Source organism: Emys orbicularis, chromosome 3, assembly GCF_028017835.1.
Source record: "Emys orbicularis isolate rEmyOrb1 chromosome 3, rEmyOrb1.hap1, whole genome shotgun sequence".
Taxonomy (NCBI): Eukaryota; Metazoa; Chordata; order Testudines; family Emydidae; genus Emys; species Emys orbicularis.
Genome location: NC_088685.1, coordinates 40,336,060 through 40,358,183, shown reverse-complemented (window position 1 = coordinate 40,358,183; position 22,124 = coordinate 40,336,060). Strand labels below are relative to the sequence as shown.

General features: G+C 41.3%; 1 protein-coding gene across 1 annotated transcript; it reads left to right on the top strand.

Moving 5' to 3' along the window:
* The first annotated feature begins 20,961 nt into the window (after positions 1–20,961).
* On the top strand, positions 20,962–21,921 carry LOC135876184 (taste receptor type 2 member 9-like). The gene has a single exon (XM_065401388.1). It carries the CDS (start codon positions 20,962–20,964, stop codon positions 21,919–21,921), a length of 960 nt encoding a protein of 319 aa, XP_065257460.1.
* Positions 21,922–22,124: the final 203 nt, after the last annotated feature.

The following is a 22,124-nucleotide window of genomic DNA, read 5'->3' as shown; positions in this document are numbered from 1 at the left end:
AGTAATAAAGAAAACGGTGTTCATTAACAAAATTCAAGTGATTTTATTTTTAAACGTGTGTTGGAAGGCGGGGAACGGGGTATGTAACTGGAGAGGATACTGAACATTTAGTGGGTAAAGAAACGGGGGCAGGTTCAGCTTCTCTGTACACAAACTGAAAAGTCACTGGTTACCCTGCTCACTCAGGAACCTAGCTTTCAAAGCCTCCCGGATGCACAGCGTGTCCCACTGGGCTCTTCTAATCGCCCGGCTGTCTGGCTGGGCGTAATCAGAAGCCAGGCTACTTGCCTCAACCTCCCACCCCGCCATAAAGGTCTCCCCCTTGCTCTCACAGAGATTGTGGAGCACACAGCAAGCTGCAATAACAATGGGGATACTGGTTTCGCTGAGATCACAGCGAGTCAGTAAGCTTCTCCATCTCCCCTTGAGACGGCCAAAAGCACACTCCACCACCATTCTGCACTTGCTCAGCCGGTAGTTGAAGAGTTCTTTTTCAGTGTCCAGGGCGCCAGTATAGGGCTTCATGAGCCAGGGCATTAGCGGGTAGGCTGGGTCCCCGAGGATGACTATAGGCATCTCCACATCCCCAAGAGTTATTTTGTGGTCCGGGAAGTAAATACCTTCCTGCAGCCGTCTAAACAGACCTGAGTTCCTGAAAACACGAGCGTCATGAACCTTGCCCGGCCATCCGACGTTGATGTTTGTAAAACGTCCCCTATGGTCCACCAGTGCTTGCAGCACCATTGAAAAGTAGCCCTTTCGGTTGATGTACTGGCTGGCCTGGTGGTCCGGTCCCAGGATAGGGATGTGAGTTCCATCTATAGCCCCACCGCAGTTTGGGAATCCCATCGCGGCGAAGCCATCTATGATGGCCTGCGCGTTTCCCAGTGTCACTACCTTTGAGAGCAGTAGCTCAACGATTGCGTTGGCTACTTGCATCACAACAACCCCCACGGTAGATTTGCCCACGCCAAAGTGGTTCGCGACTGACCGGTAGCTGTCTGGCATTGCAAGCTTCCAGAGGGCTATGGCCACTCGCTTCTGGACAGTCAGGGCTGTTCGCATCCTGGTGTCATTGCGCTTCAGGGCAGGGGACAGCAACTCACAAAGTTTCATGAAAGTCCCCTTCCGCATGCGAAAGTTTCGCAGCCACTGGGATTCATCCCAGACCTGCAGCACTATGCGGTCCCACCAGTCCGTGCTTGTTTCCCGGGCCCAGAATCGCTGTTCCACAACATCCAGATGACCCATTGCCACCGTGATGTCCTCGGCGCTGGGTCCCGTGCTTTCTGACAGGTCTGTGCTACTCTCAGACTTCAGGCCCTCACCGCGGTGCCGTAGCCTCCTCGCCTGATTTATCTGCATCTGCCTCTGGGAAAGGTGGATGATAAGCTGCGAGGCGTTGACAACGGCCACAACTGCAGCAATGGTCGCAGCGGGCTCCATGGTCGCAGTGCTGTGGCGTCCGCGCTGTCACTGACCAGAAAAGTGCGCGAACTGATTTCCCGCCAGCGCTTTCAGGGAGGGAGGGTGGGAGTGACGGTTGGATGACGACAGTTACCCAAAACCACCCTCGACACATTTTTTTCCCCAGAAGGCATTGGGGGCTCGACCCAGAATTCCAATGGGCAGCGGGGACTGCGGGAACTGTGGGATAGCTGCCCACAGTGCACCGCTTCCAATGTCGACGCTTGCCCCGTTCGTGTGGACTCACAAAGTCGAATTACTGTCCTTAGTGTGGACACACACGTTCGACTTTGCAATATCGATTCCACATATTCCTTTTAAGTAAAATCGAACTACTCTCGTAGTGTAGACATACCCTTAGTTTCAAGGAGCTTCAGTTAGATTGTTGGAATTGCTGCATTCTGCTCTCATTTCATCCCACACCCATTCTGGTATCTTATACTCACACAAATGCTCCGTTGGTCTCCTTCTCCCACTTTTGTCTTTCAATCTTCTTCCATGCCACCTATCATTGAGACAGTCTCTCCTCCAGTCTACTAATGTCACTTTCAAATCCCTCCTTTAACCCCACTTCTCTAGTGAAGTCTTCCTATAATATATAGATGGCTTTGCCTTTTGGCTTATTTTTTTTTCTAAGCATACTTACAGAAGGGCCAGAATGGTCAGACTATTCATTATAAATAATACCCTATGACTTTAGCCCACATTTTGGTTAATGGAATCACTCGATGACAAACCCTGTTCCCGATCTGTTCTCTTTGACTACTTACTATTTGTCATTTGTGTTGATGGTGCATCATGTAAGTCACATCACATCGTTTCTAGGTCTGGGGGAGCTCATCCAAAATCCACAGAAGTCAATGGACTTCTCGTAGACATCAGTAGGCTTTGGATCAGGCCATGGAATTAACTGATTTTTTTTAATGGAAAAAATAATGAATAGCAAATAACAATCAAACCTCAGGATGTATTTTCAAATGCATAATTAAGCATGCTAAAATTCAGTAAGCTCTCATAACTTGCAAAGTTATCATGGATATTTGGTACTTATCCAAATAATTATTAATAATTAATAATATGACTCTGCAGATAATAAGGAATGCAACTCAGCAATTGTGTTTGCAGTAATAATTGCAAATGAGGTGGGGGTTTTTTGCCTGTTCACCTGGGTTACTTATGGGATTTGATAAATAATAATTTATCTATATAAGTACTGTATGACAAGTAGGAAAGGAATTTTTTTAAATTGCATCTAATATAATGATTGGTCTTGAAAATATTCACTTGGGGAAGTTTTAGTTACATTCATTTTAACACTTGTAATATAGCTTGTATAATTTAGCTTCATTGGGAATTCTCTTGTGACATTACAGAGTCCTACCAGCAAATCCTGTTTCTTTTCCTTTTTTAATAACAGAACAAAAGGAGAAGAGGGGAAGGATGGACAGCAACACCTCTAAATGCAGCTGGGGTTGATATGGAAAGAAAAGTAGAACATAATGTAATTTTATTTTGAAATGCTGCTAAATTAATCAGATTCATTACACATCACCTGTCGTGATGATTATTTCTATAGCACTGCATCAAGGTGGCCAACCCTCAGAGCTTGTACAGGACTGAATGACTTGAAAAAGTCATACTAGACGTGCTGAAATAGTACAAGTGGGCTCATGAGACATTATTCAAAGAGACATTATTCATGGCACAAGAGCAAACTATCCCATTGTGTAGGAAAGATAGGAAATATGGCAAGAGACCACCCTGACTTAACCAGTAGATCTTCAATGATCTAAAAATAAAAAGGAGTCCTACAAAAAGTGGAAACTAGGTCAAATTACAAAGGATGAATATAAACAAATAACACAAGTATGTAGGGACAAAATTAGAAAGGCCACGGCAAAAAGATCAAACTAGCTAGAGACATAAATGGTAACAAGAAAACATTCTACAAATACATTAGAAGCAAGAGGAAGATACAGGACAGGGTAGGCCTGCTACTCAATGAGGGGGAAAATAATAACAGAAAATGTGGAAATAGCAGAGGTGCTTAGTGACTTCTTTGTTTCGATTTTCACCAAGAAGGTTGGTGGTGATTAGACTTCTAACATAGTGAATGCCAGTGAAAATGAGGTAGTATCAGAGGCTAAAATAGGGAAAGAACAAGTTAAAAATTACGTAGACAAATTAGATGTCTTCAAGTCACCAGGGCCTGATGAAATGCATCTTAGAATACTCAAGGAGCTGACTGAGGAGATATCTGAGCCATTAGCAATTATCTTTGAGAAGTCATGGAAGATGGGAGAGATTCCAGAAGACTGGAAAGAGCAAATATGGTGCCAATCTATAAAAAGGGAAATAAGGACAACCCGAGGAATTACAGACCAATCAGCTTAACTTCTATACCCGAAAAGATAATGGAGAAAATAATTAAGCAATCAATCTGCAAACATCTACAAGATAATAAGGTGATAAATAACTGTCAGTGCGGATTTGTCAAGAACAAATCGTGTCAAACCAACCTGACAGCTTTTTTTGACAGGGTAAAAAGCCTTGTAGATGGGGGGAAGCCATAGATATGGTATATCTTGACTTAGTAAAGCTTTTGACCTTCTCATAACCTCACATGACCTTCTCATAAACAAACTAGGGAAATGCAACCTAGATGGAGCTACTATAGGTGGGTGCAAAACTGGTTGCAAAATCATTCCCAGAGATTAGTTATCAGTGGTTCACAGTCAAGCTGGAAGGGCATAATGAGTGGGGTCCCACAGGGATCAGTTCTGGGTCTGGTTCTGTTCAATATCTTCATCAATGATTTAGATAATGACATAGAGAGTACATGCTTTGGAGGGTAGGATTGAAATTCAAAATGATCTGGACAAACTGGAAAAATGGTCTGAAGTAAATAGGATGAAATTCGATAAGGACAAATGCAAAGTACTCCATTTAGGAAGGAACACTTAGTTGCACATATACAAAATGGGGAATGACTGCCTAGGAAGGAGTATTGCAGAAAGGGATCTGGAGGGTCAAGTGGACCACAAGGTAAATATAAGTCAACAGTGTAACACCGTTGCGAAAAAAGTGAACATCATTCTGGGATGTATTAGCAGGAATGTTTTAAGCAAGACACAAGAAGTAATTCTTCCACCCTACTCCGCACTGATTAGGTCTCAACTGGAGTATTGTGTCCAGTTCTGGACACCACATTTCAGGAAAGATGTGGACAAATTGGAGAAAGTCCAGAGAAGAGCAACAAAACTGATTAAAGGTCTAGAAAACATGACCTTCGAGGGAAGATTTTAAAAATTTGGTTTTGTTTAGTCTGGAAAAGAGAAGCCTGAGTAGGGACATGATAACAGTTTTCAAGTACGTAAAAGGTTGTTACAAGGAGGAGTGAGAAGAATTGTTCTTAACCTCTGAGGATAGGACAAGAAGCAATGGGCTTAAACTGCAGCAAGGGAGGTTTAGGTTGGACATTAGGAAAAGCTTCCAAACTGTCAGGGTGGTTAAGCACTGGAATAAATTTCCTAGGGAGGTTGTGGAATCTCCATCATTGGAGATTTTTAAGAGCAGGTTAGACAAACACCTGTCAGGAATGGTCTAGATAATACTTAGTCCTGCCATGAATGCAGGGGACTGGACTACATGACTTTTTGAGGTCCCTTCCAGTCCTATGAGTCTATGACTGCTGGCAGGTGGAGTCAATTGCACTCAAGATGTAAAAGGAGTGAGAGCCTTTTGGGGACAGAGAGACCTAGGGAGTTGAGAGAAAGTGCTTGTGGACATAAGCATAAGCTCAGGCTGAAGTTTATCATAAGTTATTAATTTCTTTTTAGTTACTAATGAAGCCAAAAGGGTGAGTTTGGACAATGGGTGTGCTTGATCCAAAGCCTGTTGAAGTGAACAGGATTCCTTTTGTTAACTTACATAGACTTTGGATCAGACCCTAGCTCTGGCTGGTCCACATCATCCTCAATATCTTGAAAGATAGATTAACTATTCTAATACAGTAAGAACAATCAGTGCTATATTTATAAGGGTCATATCAAACAAGTACAGACGAAACCTTCATGAAAACCTCTATCTGGAGATGGAAGTTATAGCATGGACCACTGAGACATGAAATGGAAATAAGTATTTTCATCTCATATCTTCATTAAAATTATTTAGTAACAATTTTTTTGATCTGATGGTTTAACAAAAAGCTACAAACAAACCCCAAATCAGAGGAAATGGAAAATAGGTTATGAGAGCATGTGAAATTAGAAAAGATTTGTAAGGGATTTTTTCCTCTCCACATATTCACAGTGAAGATGGATGTCAATTACAAAGTTAATGCTGTGATATGTAAGGTTGAAAGGGTTTTTCTAATACATATTGCTCAAAGCATTATTCTCCAGGAAACAAATTCCTATGTGCCCATTGTGTAAAACTCAATCAAGCATTTCCTGATAAGGTGCAAAGAAATGATATTTTGATGTTTCCGGTGCTGGAATACCTTTTTAAAAGCTTTTTTCCTCTTTATTTCTCGTCTTTGGGTTTCTTAGGTTTGATGCTTTACCCTTTGTGAAATGTTCCTGCCTCTCTGATTTCTTTTAAATTATATGGTTATCCCATAAGGTCTCAGATATTTTCTTTTAATCCTTCTTTTATTGTCAATCAAACTATGCTGTTTTGAGCTGAAGAATTCCCACTGAAAACATGGTGCCAATAACGTATTCATTGGCCATGTTTTTGTTTATGCATTAACCCTTTTGAATATTTTTAGAAGTATGTGACTCTCTTTAAATTTCTTTCCTTTCTTAACAGTGCTACAAAATCTCACACTAATTCCATTTTTGTTGATTGCTGTGAAGCCTTTGTGACTAAAAATGGAATTCATCAAACACGTTTATCTGTCAAAACAACACTAGGTAACAGAATGTATCAGGGGATTTATAATCGAAAGCAAGAGACTTTCAACTCTTGGATACTGCTTCATGTTGCAGTAGGTCAGCACTGAACAGATTTTGTTACCATCTCAAGGTCTGTTTTTTATTGCATAAATTGATGGTCTCAGTCCATTTCTTAGTCCATATCACAGCCATTGCTAGTCTCAGCTGAGAAGATTCACGTTACCAGTAATAGAAACAGGAACACATTGTACTGGTTTCTACAGTTAAACAAGTCACTATGAGGCCGCACCTAGGATACTGCATACAATTTTGGACACATGCCCTAATTAGAGTTATGCATATTTCAGGGAAAGTCCACAGGAAAAAAACATTAAATCTTTATCAGTTAAGTGGAATAGAAATACATGCCCATCTATTAATAGAAGTTTAAATATATGAAAGATTTTATTCTATCATAGGCTAGTAAATAGTGGTAATCCTCTTCCTGTGGAAGTAATAGCAGAATCCACCGTACTAGGACTCAAGAGGTATATATGGATAATTCAGACATCTGTGTAAGGTATCCTGAAGTATCAATGGGGTTATTCCATAACTATTGTCATTTGAAAACAAGTGGGGTGATGATTGATTGATTGATTGATTGGCGATCCCTCAATTCGACGATGATCTCTACCATTGATTTACGTATGGGTCTTGAGATGACTCAGGAGTCCGATCCTGGAACCGCAAATCCGCCCACAGTAGGTACAGACATTTTGTGGCTTCTTTTCAGCGTTGAGGGAAAGGCGCTTTTCCTCGGCCACTCCCTGATGTAGGATATGGCACCATTGGGATTGGTTGGTGGCTTGTTCCTCCCAGATTGTGATATTCACATTTGTTTTCTTAAGATACGCTTTCAGTGTGTCTTTGAACTATTTCCTCTGACCACCACAGGATCTCTGACCATGGGTGAGCTGAGAGTACAGGACTTGTTTTGGGAGGTGAGAGTCTGGCATCCACACACAATGTCCAGCCCAGTGAAGTTGGTGCTGGAAGATCATTGCTTCAATGCTGGTGACATTGGCTTCAATGAGGATGTTTGCATTAGTGCAGTGAGCTTGCCACTTGAGGTGAAGGATTTCCTGGAGGCATCATTGGTGATACCTCTCCAAACTCTTGAGGTACTGTCGATAGGTCATCCAGATGGAAAATAGGGTTGGGGCAATAGTGCATCCTTGCCCCCAGTTTTGATGACAAAAGATTCTGTCTCAAGGCCATATCAGAGGACGGTGGCAGTCATCTGATCATGGAGAAGCCTTAGGACCTTAATAAATTTTGGAGGGCAGCCAAATCTGGCCAGCACCTTCCACAGGGCTTCACGATTAACAGAGTCAAAGGCCTTTGTCAAATCGATGAAAGCCATGTACAGGTCCTTATTTTGCTCCCAAGACTTTTCCTGGTTTTTCCTGGCAGGCAACAAAGATCATGTCAGTTGTCCCATGGGATGGTCTAAAACCACTCTGAGATTCCGACAATATTTCCTGAGCAAGGGGAAGTAATCGGTTTCAGAGGATACGGGCAAGAATTTTCCCTGCTGTATATAGCAAGGCAATGCCTCGATAGTTTCCACACTCCTACTTATCTCCTTTCTTAAAGATTGTAAAAAGTTAGCATTTCTCAAGTCTTCTGGAATCTTCTCATTATACCAGATATGAAGAAAAAGTTGCGTATCACTCTAATAAAAGAACTCAGGAACAAGAAAATGATTGCCCAGTACCTAGAACAAAATATTACATAATGCAAATACTGCCTCTTGTTTGCTGCCACACCATTAGCTCATTCTGTTACTTACTCTACAGCTAAATGAGTAATAAAGACCATCTGTGTATACTGAATGTTGTAAGATACCAGAGAATTATTCTAGTTCCCTGAAGTTTATCTCATCTTGTTGCCATACGTCATCATTGTTGGGACACAAGCTTGCAATGTGATGACACTGCCTGGGCCATGAGAGTCACTTTGTGGCACATCAGGACAATACTGTTAAGAAACATGATGTGTGGTAAGCATCAGGTATCCCTGACACACCCCAGTATTTCAGTTTAAATGGTCAAATCATGAATATTTTAAAAAAGCAATTTAGGCATTTTGTAAATTATTTATTCTCTAATAAAAATAATAAATCCATGTCTGTATCTTCATTTTCACCGCTACTCTTGGTCTCTGCAGTACAATTATTGTGGCAATCCCATGACATTATCTGCAGGTTAGCATGCAATAGTGTGCATTAAAATTAAGTTGAAAATCTAGCCCATAAACTCCATATCAATGTAGAAAATAATGATATGAAGAGTTACATGAACTGCTGCATCATCATATTACAATATTTAAAATGTTCTTTGGAAGCAAGGGTCACATTGTGAGGGAGCCAAGGCAACAGGGTTCTTGTTAAAATAAATAGGTTGAGTTGCCTTTTTCAAAATATGGTATGATTTGACCCTCTCATGTGAAAGCCAATTGGCTCAGTGAGTTAGTGTGCTTAGGGCCCATTGACTTGAATATTGCAGGATCAGACACTAACTGTGATATAGATTTATATTTTGTTTAGATCACAAGAGAAAATGTGTCTTGTACCATGAGCTTATCCTAATGTAGTAATTCAATGTATCCATTACACACATTGTACCAATACTGCACATTTTGTAGTCTCTGCTTGAGGAAGTCATGGGACTATAACAGTCCTGTTGATTCTTGTCAAGAATAAAGTGTTTTGGATGCTTGCATGGTGCATTTCTTATTTAAGTAAGTAGTCTTCCACTTCCATGAATACTAAATCTAAGGAAAAAAAACAGAAAAATATATAGCATTTCCATATTCATCTTGTGGAGTAAATACCAAGGTATTACTGCTTAACTGGTATTATATCAAGTTTTGTATCTAAATTCAAAATTTATAGGATGATTTCATGAATAGGAATAACCATCCTAGCTCATACCTGTTCCCCATCTGCTCCTGTATCCTGTCTCTGAAAAAGGTCAGTACCAAACGACTCAGAGGAAGGTGGAATAAATCTCACACTAGGCAGATGTGCGATATCCTGTCTCCTAGGTTAGGTCTCATCTTGATCTCTAATAGTTAGAGATTGGCCTAACACTCAAAGCATGAGATTTACTATCTCTTCCAAAATATATGTGAGCATTAACTATTTTTCTAGATATTCTTGTTACCCACATAAGTCTCCAGTCCCATTTGGAGTCTTGCTAAACTTTTAGCCTCAACACCATTCTGTGGCACTAAATTTCACAGTTTATTAGAGCTGGTTGGAATTTTTCCATCCAAAATGTGAATTTGTCAACTATATTCTGATGTTTTTGGAATGGAATATTTTGAAGTACTATTTAAAAATGACTTTTTTGTTATATTTTTTAAATTTTATCTTATAAAATAAATTAAAAAATGAAGCTGGAGTGAGACATTTCAGTTTTACTAAAACAGAACATTTGGATCAACCCAAACAATTGGTGGGGGGAGGAGTGAGGTGGGGATTTTCTTTCTTTCTTTCTTTCTTTCTTTCTTTCTTTCTTTCTTTCTTTCTTTCTTTCTTTCCTTTTTTTCCCGATTAATAGTTCAATGACTGTGGTATCTAATTATTTATGGACATGCAATAAAAAAATTCATGTATGTTGCAGTCTACATATGTTAGTTTATAAACAATAATCACCTTACAAAATGTCTTTCATCCAAAAGGATCCCAACATTTATTAAATACAGTGGGGGAAATCCTGTCTCCAATGACATCAGCGCCAAAACTCCCGTTGATTTCAATTCAGTCAGAATTTCACCCAGTGTATTCATAAATCATGTCACAGGCACCATTATATAACAATGACTTTAGGAGCAGAACTACTATCAGTTAATATCTGTATTACATGTGGGTAAGTAGACCATAAATATTTTAACTGGATTTTAATCCATACCAGACGTGGTTAATACCCATGTATTGGGAAAACTACCATCAGATTTTTATTAATGACTGCAAGTGGCCAATGCCTTACTTTTACATCTCACCTAAAGTTGACCTCTTTTTATAATACAACAGTTCATTGCACCATGCTGTGTGCCTAGCAAAGAAGGAAAAATGTCACTTAATGGCTCAACAACAGCATTTAGCATAGCACCTGAGTTTTGATTTGAGGTCTCCAATCTGGGTACTGTCCAGTCACAAATGTGTTGAGCTTTTGAATTCTGGGAGTATCATACCCCAGTGCAATTGTGGTGATTAGAATTCATATGGTGATCCAACATCGTGACAGATGAAAGGAGACATGACAAAGTCAGTCCATCAATGGTGTATAGCAATGGTATGGGAAAAGAGCCAGATGCGTGATCAGCAAACCTTCCCACAGTGGCTACAGGCAGTGGATTCTGCATAGGAGAGAGGAAGGGGTCTCCACCCACAGGAGAAAGTCTATTTAAGCCCCTGGGAGACCCCTCCATTTTGTCTTCAGCTGGCTCAAGAGGTAGCCTCTCCACCCCAAAGGATATCTGAAAGAAACTGGAACAAAGGACAGTAACTACAGGGGTATGAGTGATTGCTGGACCCAGACTAGAAGGAGGCTAGTCTGTAAAAGAGGCTTATTGTAACATCTCTGAGGGTGAGATTTTATCTGTATTCAGCTTCTTACTGTATTAGGCGTAGATTTGTATGTTTTATTTTATTTTGCTTGGTAATTCACTTTGTTCTGTCTGTTATTACTTGGAACCACTTAAATCCTACTTTTTGTATTTAATAAAATAACTTTTTACTTATTAATTAACCCAGAGTATGTATTAATACCTGGGGGCGGGGGGAGAGGCAAATAGCTGTGCATATCTCTTTATCAGTGTCATAGAGGGTGAACAATTTATGCGTTTACCCGGTATAAGCTTTGTACAGGGTAAAACGGATTTATTTGGGGTTTGGACCCCACTGGGAGCTAGGCATCTGAGTGTTGGAGACAGGAACTGTCTTAAGCTGTTTTCAGTTAAGCCTGCAGCTTTTGGGGGACGTTGTTCAGACCTGGGTCTGTTTGTAGCAGGCTAGCGTGTCTGGCACAACCAGGCAGAGCGCTGAAGTCCCAAACTGCCAGGGAAAATGGGCTTAGAGATAGTCTAGGCATATCAGGTGGCAGTTCCCAAAGGGGTTTCTGTGATCTAACCCATCACAACAGCCTTCAGTAGACAATCTTGAGGCATGTGCTCCATGTGTCCCAACCAGCGAAGCCTGCAAATGTCCAGCATACTCTGCATAGATTGTAGGTTGGTTCACTCAAGGATCTCATTATTGGTGATCCATTGGTCCCAAGTAACTCCAAGGATTTTTATAAGACAGCAGAGATGGAAACAGTTCCATCTCTGCTCCTGCTTGGAGTAAGTAATCCAGCTTTAACAACCATAAAGGAGGGTACTAAGGACACAAGCCTAATAAACAGATACCTTTGTGTTCAGAGTTAGCAACTTGATATTCAAAACATGTAAGATAAGTTTGCCAAAGGTAACAGAAGCTTTGCCGATTCTAGCATCAAGTTCCCTATCATGGTTAAGTGAGCTGGTAACAATTGAGCCGAGATAGAAGTGATTCACATTGTCCAGAGCTTCATTATTGACATAGATTTTAGGTGGACTGTTGGTACCTCGTGACTTGAGAACTGTTTTCTTGATACTGATTATCATGCCAAATTTTGTGCATGCATCAGAAAACTTGTTCATCATGACCTGCAGTTCATCAGGTGAATTAGAGATGAATGCAGGGTCATCTGCAAAAAGCAGATCCCAAATAGTAAGCTGGGTGACATGCCTTCTGCTCTGGAATCATCTGATGTTAAACAAGCCTCCATCCATCCTCAAATCAATTAGTATGCCAGATTGATCATTTCCAAAGGTGTGTACTTAAGAAGAATAGAGAAGATGCCAAAGCCAGTGGGAACTAAGACACAGTCATGCTTCATATCAGTATCAATACTAAACTCGGATGATGTTTCATTTTCATACTAGATGGTTGCCTTCATTCCCTCTTAGAACTCCTTGAATAGGGAGAGCACCTTTTGTGGACAGCCAATTTTCAACAGGATCTTATAGATGCCATCCCTACTAGGCCTTTTGTAGGTCAATGAATGCTACACACAGAGGTGTCTGTTGTTCACGGCTTTTTTCTTGAAACAAGTGCAATGTGAAGGATATGTCAACCATGGAGCGCCAAGCTCTGAATCCACACTAGGTCTCAGGGTAGACTTTCTCAGCAAGGACTTAGAATCTTTTCAACAGGACCCTTGCAAGCACTTTGCTGACCACGCTGAGCAAAGATATCCCTCAATAGTTGTGCAATCTGCTCTGTCTCCTTTATTTTTATACAGAGTAATTATCTTTGCTTCTTTCAGATCCTGGGGTATATGGCTTTCTTCCCAACAGGTGCAGAGAAGTGCATAGATATCACTCACAAGCTTCCTCCCCTCTGTCTTTAGGAGCTCCAGAGATATCTGATCATTGTCTGCTGCTTTCCCAGGTGCAATCTTTGATAGCCTTCTCTACATCTTCAAGAGTTGGTATTTGGTCCAGCTCCTGCATCACTGGGAGCTGGGGGATGGCAGCTAATTCAGTATCAAAGATAATGGCATCCTTTATGTAGCAGTCTTTGTAATACTCAGTCCATCAGTCAAGTTGTTTTTGCCTGTCAGTCAATGTGGTACCATCTTTCACTTTCAGGTTTGCCGTCTTTCTACAAGGTGGACCAAGTGCCTCTTTAATTCCATTATAGGTATCATGAAGGTCCCCTCTTTCAAAGCAGGTCTGAATTTTTTTGCACAGGTCTTGCCAATACTTCTGGTCACATTCTTTGGTGGCTTTCTGAACTGCAGCCTTAGCCTCTTTAAAGTTGAGAGTTCTGGACTTAGTTGGTTGTTGAAGTAAATTTAGGCGAGCTTGTTTTTTCTTTTCTATAAGTGGAAGCAGCAGATGTTCAGATACCACGAACCAGTCAAGACGTTTTTTCTTTGTTGTTCCAAAGATATCCTTGGCTGTAGCCAGTGTCTTATTCTTAAAATTTTCCAACAAGGTGTCAGAATATGGGAATCAGGTTGATCATTTTAAACAAGATCAAGTGTCAGAATCCTTCATGTTAGTGATGTTGAGGTGAGGTGATTAAAATTTGTAAATAAATAACAAATGATGAGTAAGAGTGTTTGTTTTGGTTTGTTATATTTTGCAAACAAAAGTATATACTTTCCATTAACTGTTAAGTCCATGATATATTAGCTAGTGCTTCAAACACACAAAGTGCTATCCATGTAAGTGCTAAATATTATCCTATTCATATAGGATTCTTATGTCTGTGTATTCCCAGAAGCTAGAAATACATCCTCATTAGCTGCACAAACATTTTTAGCTGGTTTGTGACATTATCACAGTTTTGCCACTGACTTCAGAAGGCTGCTAAGTCTGTGAAATATATTTTCAGAAAAACATTGTTTTATATTGTACTATACAATTTTCTTCATGGCTCATGAGGGATGCTGTATAAGATTATATAGCCTTTTTCATGAGTAGTATTGAAATACTAAACCAGCATATCAAAACAATTCACTTTACATCACTTATTTCCAAATGTCTGTTTCTTTGTGCTACAAATTACATATTTTCAGTAGTTTCAGAAAATATTTACTTATAAAGTTCTCCTGAGATTTACGTGACCACCTCCAACTTCACATAATATCTTTCTCTCTCTTTCTTTTATTCAGTATCTTTCTTGCTATTTCTTTTGTATGTAGGAGGTCAGGTTATCAGTAAACATCATGTTATATTTCCACTCCCTTTTACAGCATAGATTTTTAGATAGATACTCTTCACCTAGAACTATTTTATTTTAGGTCTTTTCAATTTTGCAGATTGTATATGCTGGCATGTCAATGACATAAAGTTTAGCAAAAGTATCTTTCTTACTATGTTTTGTAAGAGTGAAATCCCTCCTTTTCCAATCTGTTACACAATACTTGCAGCAGTACTGAGCTCAATCTATTTAGTTTAACAAAGAGAAGGTTAAGGAGCAACCAGATTACAGTTTATCAATATCTACATGGGGAACAAATATTTAATAATTAGCTCTTCAATATAGCAGAGAAAGATATAACTCGATCCAATGGCTGGAAGTTGAAGCTAGGCAAATTCAGACGGGAAATAAGGTTTACATTTTTAACAGTGAGGGTAATTAACCATTGGAACAATTTACCAAGGATTGTGGTGGATTCTCTATTACTGACATTTTTAAAATCAAGATTGGTTGTGTTTTTAAAAGCAGTGCTCTAGGAATAATATTGGGGAAGTTCTATGGCCTCTGTTATACAGGCAGTCTGATTAGATGACCAAAATGGTTCCTTCTGTCCTTGGAATCTATGAAGTTATACATCTGGTTTTAGTTTTCTAGCTGTTGAATCTGGGTGGTTGAGAATATGTTATACTGTAGGATTCAGAATTATTTTTTAGCATTTGTATTGTGTTATCTAGAGGTTCAGAGCTCCATTCTGCTAGATGCTGTACTCACACATTGTAAAAAACTCATTGTCCCACAGATCTTTGGCCATGTCTACACTGTCCCGCAGTTAGGACTACAGGGGTATATATAGCAGTGTGCACTAAGTTACTACATTGTAACTCCCCCATGTAGATACTGCAGGCATGAACTAAAATGTTCCCAGTTCAGATTAACATCATCCTGTTTGAAAAGGATATATCAATGGGAACAGGAACCTTTTCCCTCACTCCCACAGTGTCCAGACAGGGGAGTTACAGCACAACACTTAGGTGCTCACTGCTACTCATACCCCTGTAGTCTGAATCAGGGGGTGGGGGGCAGTGTAGACAAGCCCACAGAGTGTAAATAGCTTTATGGAACAGATCCCATTGAAGTAAGCAGTTTTTCAGTAACAGAACATCGGGGTATTTATTTAGGAACATGAGTAAGGACGTTGGAGTCACAATTTAAGTACAAACATTTGAAAATCTTGACAACTGCTTTTTGTTTATCCCGATGCAGCTCATTCACTGTACTCTAGATACCTTTAATGCATTTCATGAGAATGTTTAAATTATTGTTGATTCAACCTCTAGAAAATAATTTACAATCAATGCTCGAGAAGCTCTTTGAGTCCCACAGACGTTGTCTTCATGCCAGTCTATAAAGTTCCGAGAACACAGCTGGCAGTATATATATATTTTTTAAAAATGAAGGGCAGTGGTTACTACTTGATAAATAGCAAATACACACACAGAAAAACCATGAGACACTCAAGGATTTGTAATGCTTCAAAATAATGAAGCTTTCCTATCAGGACACCAGGGTGAACCCCTGGGGAACCATCCATTTAGAATTCTAATTGGCACTGTATAAGACATGGGTTTCTGAAAACCTCTGTTAAAGTATGATCTATGATTAAAGTTTTTAAAGTTTCTTTTGTTGTTGCTGCAATTTAAACAGGGTGGGTAGTGATCACTTCTCAGAGACTTGTAGGCTGCTATACGGTTCACTACTATGTTGGGAGATAATTGAATCTCTGTGGGCACTTCTGCATCTACCTACTCTGTAAATTTCAGTCATTATACATAACTGAAGTAGTGGCATACTGATGCTTCCAATCCCTGGTATGCACTCCCAATGTGCAGAGTTCAGGAAGCAGACAGGCAGACTCAGAGCAATATTATTTACTTCAGTGATTCTTTTAGTCCCTTTCACAAGAAAAGAAAACTGCAAAATTACTGACATACTGTTATTGCTAAAGGTTTCGGCTCACCACATGCAATGTGACAAACACTGGATTACTCTTATTGCTCGTGAAGAAAACTCAACTTAATGAGTTACAGCTCTTCACATTAAATCCTTTTTCTCCTGGAAGTTGATATTTTAGGTCACTAATTGCGATGAAAACATAAATTCTCATTGAGAAAAGGGTGCCAACAATCTCATATATTAAAGTATTTATATTTCATAGCAAAAATTAGAACATATGTTAGAGATTCCCTCCCTCTCTCTCTCTCTTCTATTAAAATTGTATGAAGGTTTTAAAACTATAAAGTATGTGAAATGTATGTTTATATATAACACAAGGAAAACCATATGAGCCAAATTCTACTCTGAGTTACATGGCATGCATCCCTGCTATTGAAGTCAGTGGGAAAAGAGCAACATTTGTTTCTAGTAACAGGAGAACATTCTGGACAGTGAAGCATAAAGATAGAACTATGAAATGGATGGTAGTAAGATAATACTTCCCAGTTTTGCATCTCCCTGGAAGCAGCTACCTATTGCTGACTAATATATGAAAAATTATCACCAGCTTTTTTTATTTGCATGAAGAGGCCTAATATTATATCTGTATCAGACACCAGGGCACAACCACTATCTAAATTTGAGCTTCTAAATAAAATGTTCTGGAAATCCTCAAGAAAGAGAGCAAAAATACCCCAGACTAACTTCGTTTTATATTGTCCATCTGATTATTTCTGGAACCTGTGTCAATTTAGGTTTTTTGAGAAACAGGCTGATTGGGTGAAATCCTTGCTACATCTACACAGGGATAAAAAACCTGTGGCATGGCTATGGCTGGCCTGGGTCAGGTAATTTGGGTTCACAGGGACTGAGCTGCACAGCTAAAAATTGCGATGTAGACTTTACTTTAGGCCAGAGGTGGGCAAACTACGGCCCACGGGCCACATCCGGCCCATGAGACCCTCCTGCCCGGCCCCTGACCTCCTGGCCCGGGAGGCTAGCCCTCAGCCCCTCCACTGCTGTTCCCCCTCCCCCCCACAGCCTCAGCTCACTGTGCTGCCGGCGCAATGCTCTGGACGGCGGGGCTGCGAGCTCCTGGGGCAGCGCAGCTGCAAAGCCTGGCCTGACCTGGTGCTCTATGCTGCGCGTCGGCGTGGCTGGCTCCAGCTGGGTGGCGCAGCTGCCTGTCCTGGTGCTCTGGGCAGTGCGGCTGTAGCGCTACCAGCCACCGGTGCTCCAGGCAGCGTGGTAAGGGGGCAGGGAGCTGGGGGGGTTGGACAGAGGACAGGGGAGTTCGGGATGGTGGGCAGGGATCAGGGTGTGGATAGGGGTTGGGGCGGTCAGAGGGCAGGGAACTGGGGGTTGAATGGGGGCAGGGGTCCCAGGGGGCAGTCAGGAAGGAGAGGGGGACTTGGATGGGGTGTCGGGGGGCAGTCAGGGGCAGGGGTTCCGGGTGCGGTCGGTGGAGAGGGACAAGGAGAGGGAGAAGGGGTGGTTGGATGGGGCAGGGGTCCCGGGAAGGCAGTCAGGATTGAGAGGAGGGGTTTGATGGGGTGGTGGGGGGCAGTCAGGCGGGGAGTCCGGGGGCGGTCAGGGGACAGGAAACAGGCAACAGGGGCAGGAGTCCCGGGGAGGCTGTCAGGGAGCGAGAAGCAGGGGGGGGTCGGATAGAGGGTGGGAGCCGGGCTACACCTGGCTGTTTGCGGAGGCACAGCCTTCCCTAACCGGCCCTCCATACAATTTCAGAAACCCGATGTGGCCCTCAGGCCAAAAAGTTTGCCCGCCCCTGCTTTAGGCTCTGGCTGAGGCCTGAGCTCTGGGACCTTACACCCTCACAGGGTCCCAGAGCTCAGGCTCCAGACTAAGCTCGAATTTCTACATGGCAACTTTTCAGCCCCAGAGCCCAAGCCACATGAGCACAAGTCATCTGACCCAGGCCAGTCGCAGGCTTTTTATCCTTGTGTAGACATATCTAGTTGGAAAGACTGCCTGAGCCAATGTGTCAAGAAGGACTTTGATACCCTGGAAAGGGGAACACATATGATGACCTGGCTGGAGGGCTGAGTCATGAAGAGGAGCCTGTGGTTCTTGGAGTGAGAGGGGTCTGGAGGAGACAACGCCAGGGAGAGGGCGCAATGCCTGTCCAGAGCTAATCCCCAGGAAAGACAGCAGGAGGCACCACCAGCAGTGAGTGAACCCCCTGAGAGGGATATTATCCTATCTAATCTCAGCCTGCTTTTATTTTGTCTTCATGAGACAGTAATGCTGAGGAACTTTTACTATTTTCCCTCTCTAGACTTAGCAAAATGGAAAAGGGGGTTAATTTTCCTTGTTGCTTGGTTCTTTATAAACCAGCCCAGTCCCTGTTTTGCCAACTTACTCTATATTTCTCACTCTGAAGTAAAATAGCCAACACCATTCAGCTGAATGTGAGAATCCCTAGACTCATGCCATGGCTGTGCTAGGGTCTGTCCTATTTCTCTTGATTACCATTATCTCTAGTTTAGCACACTCATGCTTTCCTAAAGACCCCTCTTTCAGTTGTCAGTATTCCAACAGCTTGCCCTGAAAGCATCCACTCAGCACCATCAAACTAGAGGCATACAAGCGAATGCTGAAGGAGAGCAGTGACTGCTGCAACACAAATATGACTGCCCAATTGACCTTTAGCCAGGAACCAAAATCACCTTTTCCAAACAAGTGCTTCAAGCCCTTCATGTCTATCTGCAGGAGAATCTGCAGAAGGGATTTATCCAACCGTCCATATCTCCACCTGGGGCCCCATCTTTGTGTGTGTTTTTTTAAAAGGATGATTTCCTGAGGTCCTACATTGACTACTGGGGCCTCAATATAGTGACAGTTTGGTACCATTACCTGCTTCCCCTCATTAATGAACTCATAGACTGATTACACTCTGCCAGATTTTGTGGGGCCAGTAACTGGTGTGGGTGAAAGAAGGAGATGAGTGGAAAATGGCTTTCCAAACCCAGCATGAACACCTTGAATACTTGGTCATTCCATTCAGTCTGTTTAATGGTCCCATGTCTTTCCAACACTTTATCGGTGACATTTTCTGGGACATGGTGGATTAATTCATTATTATCTATTGTGACTTCATCCTTATTTTTCAAGCAACCATGCACAGAACACCCAGCATGTTTGGAGTGTCTTATAAAGGCTTTACCAATGCTGCCTATAGGCCAACCCAGAGAAATGCTAGTTTGACAAAGACACAGTAGAGTTTCTGAGATACATCAGTTCCCCTGAAGTTTGGCCATCGACTCAGACAAAGTGGCAGCCATCACTGACTGGGTAGTGCTGAGGGACATCCAGGGGCTGCAATAATTTTTGGGCTTTGCCAATTTCTACATATGGCTCATCCACAGTTTCTCAGGGTGGTCAACCCAATCACAGCCCTCTTAAAGAAAGTATCACATTTTTTTTTGTCCCAGGAGGAACCAGTGGCTTTTGAATGCATCGCTGCCCCCATTTTTGTTCATAGAATCATAGATTCTTAGAAGATTGCTGCCCAGGTTGCCACCTACATCTACTTCCCCTACCAATTCTTTCCTCTTTGTGAGCAGTAGGTCAAGAGGAGCACAGCCCCTAGTTGTTTCCTCCAGCACTTGCACCAGGAAGTTGTCCCCAACACTCTCCAAAAACTTCCTGGATTGTCTGGGCACTGCTGTATTGTTCTCCAAGCAGATGTCAGGGTGATTGAAGTTCCCCATGAGAATTAGGGCCTGTGATCTAGAAACTTCTGTTAGTTGTCTGAAGAAAGCCTCGTCTACCTCATCCTCCTGGTCTGGTGGTCTGTATCAGATACTCACTATGACATCACCCTTGTTGCTCGCACCTCTAAACTTAATCCAAAGACTCTCAACAGGCTTTTCTCCAGTTTCATACCTAGGCCTGTGCCAGCCATTTATGGCAGAAGTGGATGCCTTGAACTTCACACTGTGAACAGTCCTCTCTCAAACAAAAGCATTTGATGGTCAGCTTCACCCTTGTGTCTTTTACTCACACAGACATGCGTCAGTGAAGCAAAACTCTGACATCCTTGATAAAGAGCTACTGGCCATCAAAGCAGCCTTTAAGGAATCACATAAGACTGGAAGGAACCTCGAGAGGTCATCTAATTCAGTCCCCTGCACTCATGGAAGGACTAAGTATTATTTAGACCATCCCTGACAAGTATTTGTCTAACCTGCTCTTAAAAATCTCCAATGATGGAGATTCCACAACTTCCCTAGACAATTTATTCCAATGCTTAACCAACTTGACAGGAAGTTTTTCCTAATGTTCAACATAAACCTTGCTGCAATTTAAGCCCATTGCTTCTTGTCAAAGTTATCAGAATGTATCTTCCAATTTCCATTAATCATTGCCATATGTATATAATATTATTTCTTTTGCTGAGGGCTAACTAAGGCCAATGTACTACTCAAGTTCTACCTCATCCTTATTTTAGAAAGCACATACCATATTCAAATAAATGATTTACAGTTTATTAAAATAATAATTTGATTAGTCACTAACAGGGCATTCTGGGAAGGGGCATGCAAATATCTTTTTCCATGAACTAGACACTTAGTAACAGGATAGATGCCAGTTTTGAATCTTCATGAAATGACCTGGCTATATATGAACGACAGATGAAACTCAATTTTCATTCTGCTTTTGAAACTGTACTAAAAGGACTTATTTTATATATCCATGAGACGGACATGAACTACCTTCTAAACCAAGCCTTCTGATCTGATGTCTTCTAAAACAAGTCTTCTGAAAAGTCACAAGAACTGAGCTACAAACTAAGAATTAATGATGAAAAAATATTTAGCTCCTGCTGTTATTTTTTATCTGATCATCTTAGCAATAGAATTATCAGCAGGAGTTGTTACAAATGGATATATTGTTGCCTTAAATTGTATCAACTGGGCCAAAAGCAGAACACTGACTTCCTATGATAAGATCATAACCAGTCTGGCCTTCTCCAGATTTTGCCTACAATTCTTGGTGACATTAGACAATGTTTTATCGAAGATATATCCAAATATCTTTGATAGATTTCAAACACTACAGCCTTACCTAGTTACCTGGATGTTCATAAACCAAGTGAGTCTCTGTTTTGCAAGCTGCCTTTCTGTGTTCTACTGTGTGAAGATTGCCTCCTTCAACCAATCCCTCTTCAGCTGGTTAAAATTGAAAATCTCCAAACTGGTGCCATGGCTGCTTTTGGGCTCTATGCTGTACTGCTTGGTTACCACAGTTGCTTTTACATTGTTCAGTTATTCCTACTGGGTATTTTCTCACAACTCCACAGATTGTCTATCAACAAATGGTACAATATCAGACAATAAAAATAACCTTTTGGAGTTCACTTTTCAGATACACAGCGTAGGATCTATTTCCCCTCTTATTGTATTTATTGCTTCATCTGTTCTGCTAATCATATCCCTTTGGAGACACATCAGGAAAATGAACCTTAATTCAGACTTTAATCCAAGTTTTTGGAACCCCAGCACGGATGCCCATGTGCGTGCACTTAAATCTGTGGTATCCTTTTTCATCATCTACACTATTTATTATGTGGCTTCAACATTCTCAATAGGAAACCTATCCTATTTCAATGATGAATTGAAAATTATGGTGTGTACATCTGTAGCTGCTGTCTATCCTTCTCTACACTCCATTATCTTGATTCTCGGCAACCCCAAATTAAAACTGGCCTCAGCAAAAATTCTGCATTCTGCCAATTCCTGTTTCGGAGAGATTACTTCATAATAGCAATTCCTGTCCTTCCGGATCAAGAATGTTCACTACCTTTGTAAAGCACAGTAGTGGAAAAATATTCTATTTACCCCTTTGTTTCCATATTTTCCAGTCTATTATCCATTTGAAATCTTTCTTATTGCTATAGTACACAAAGCCACTGACACTTCCCAAGGAGATCATTTGCACATTTCCCACCAATTCCCATTCAAACT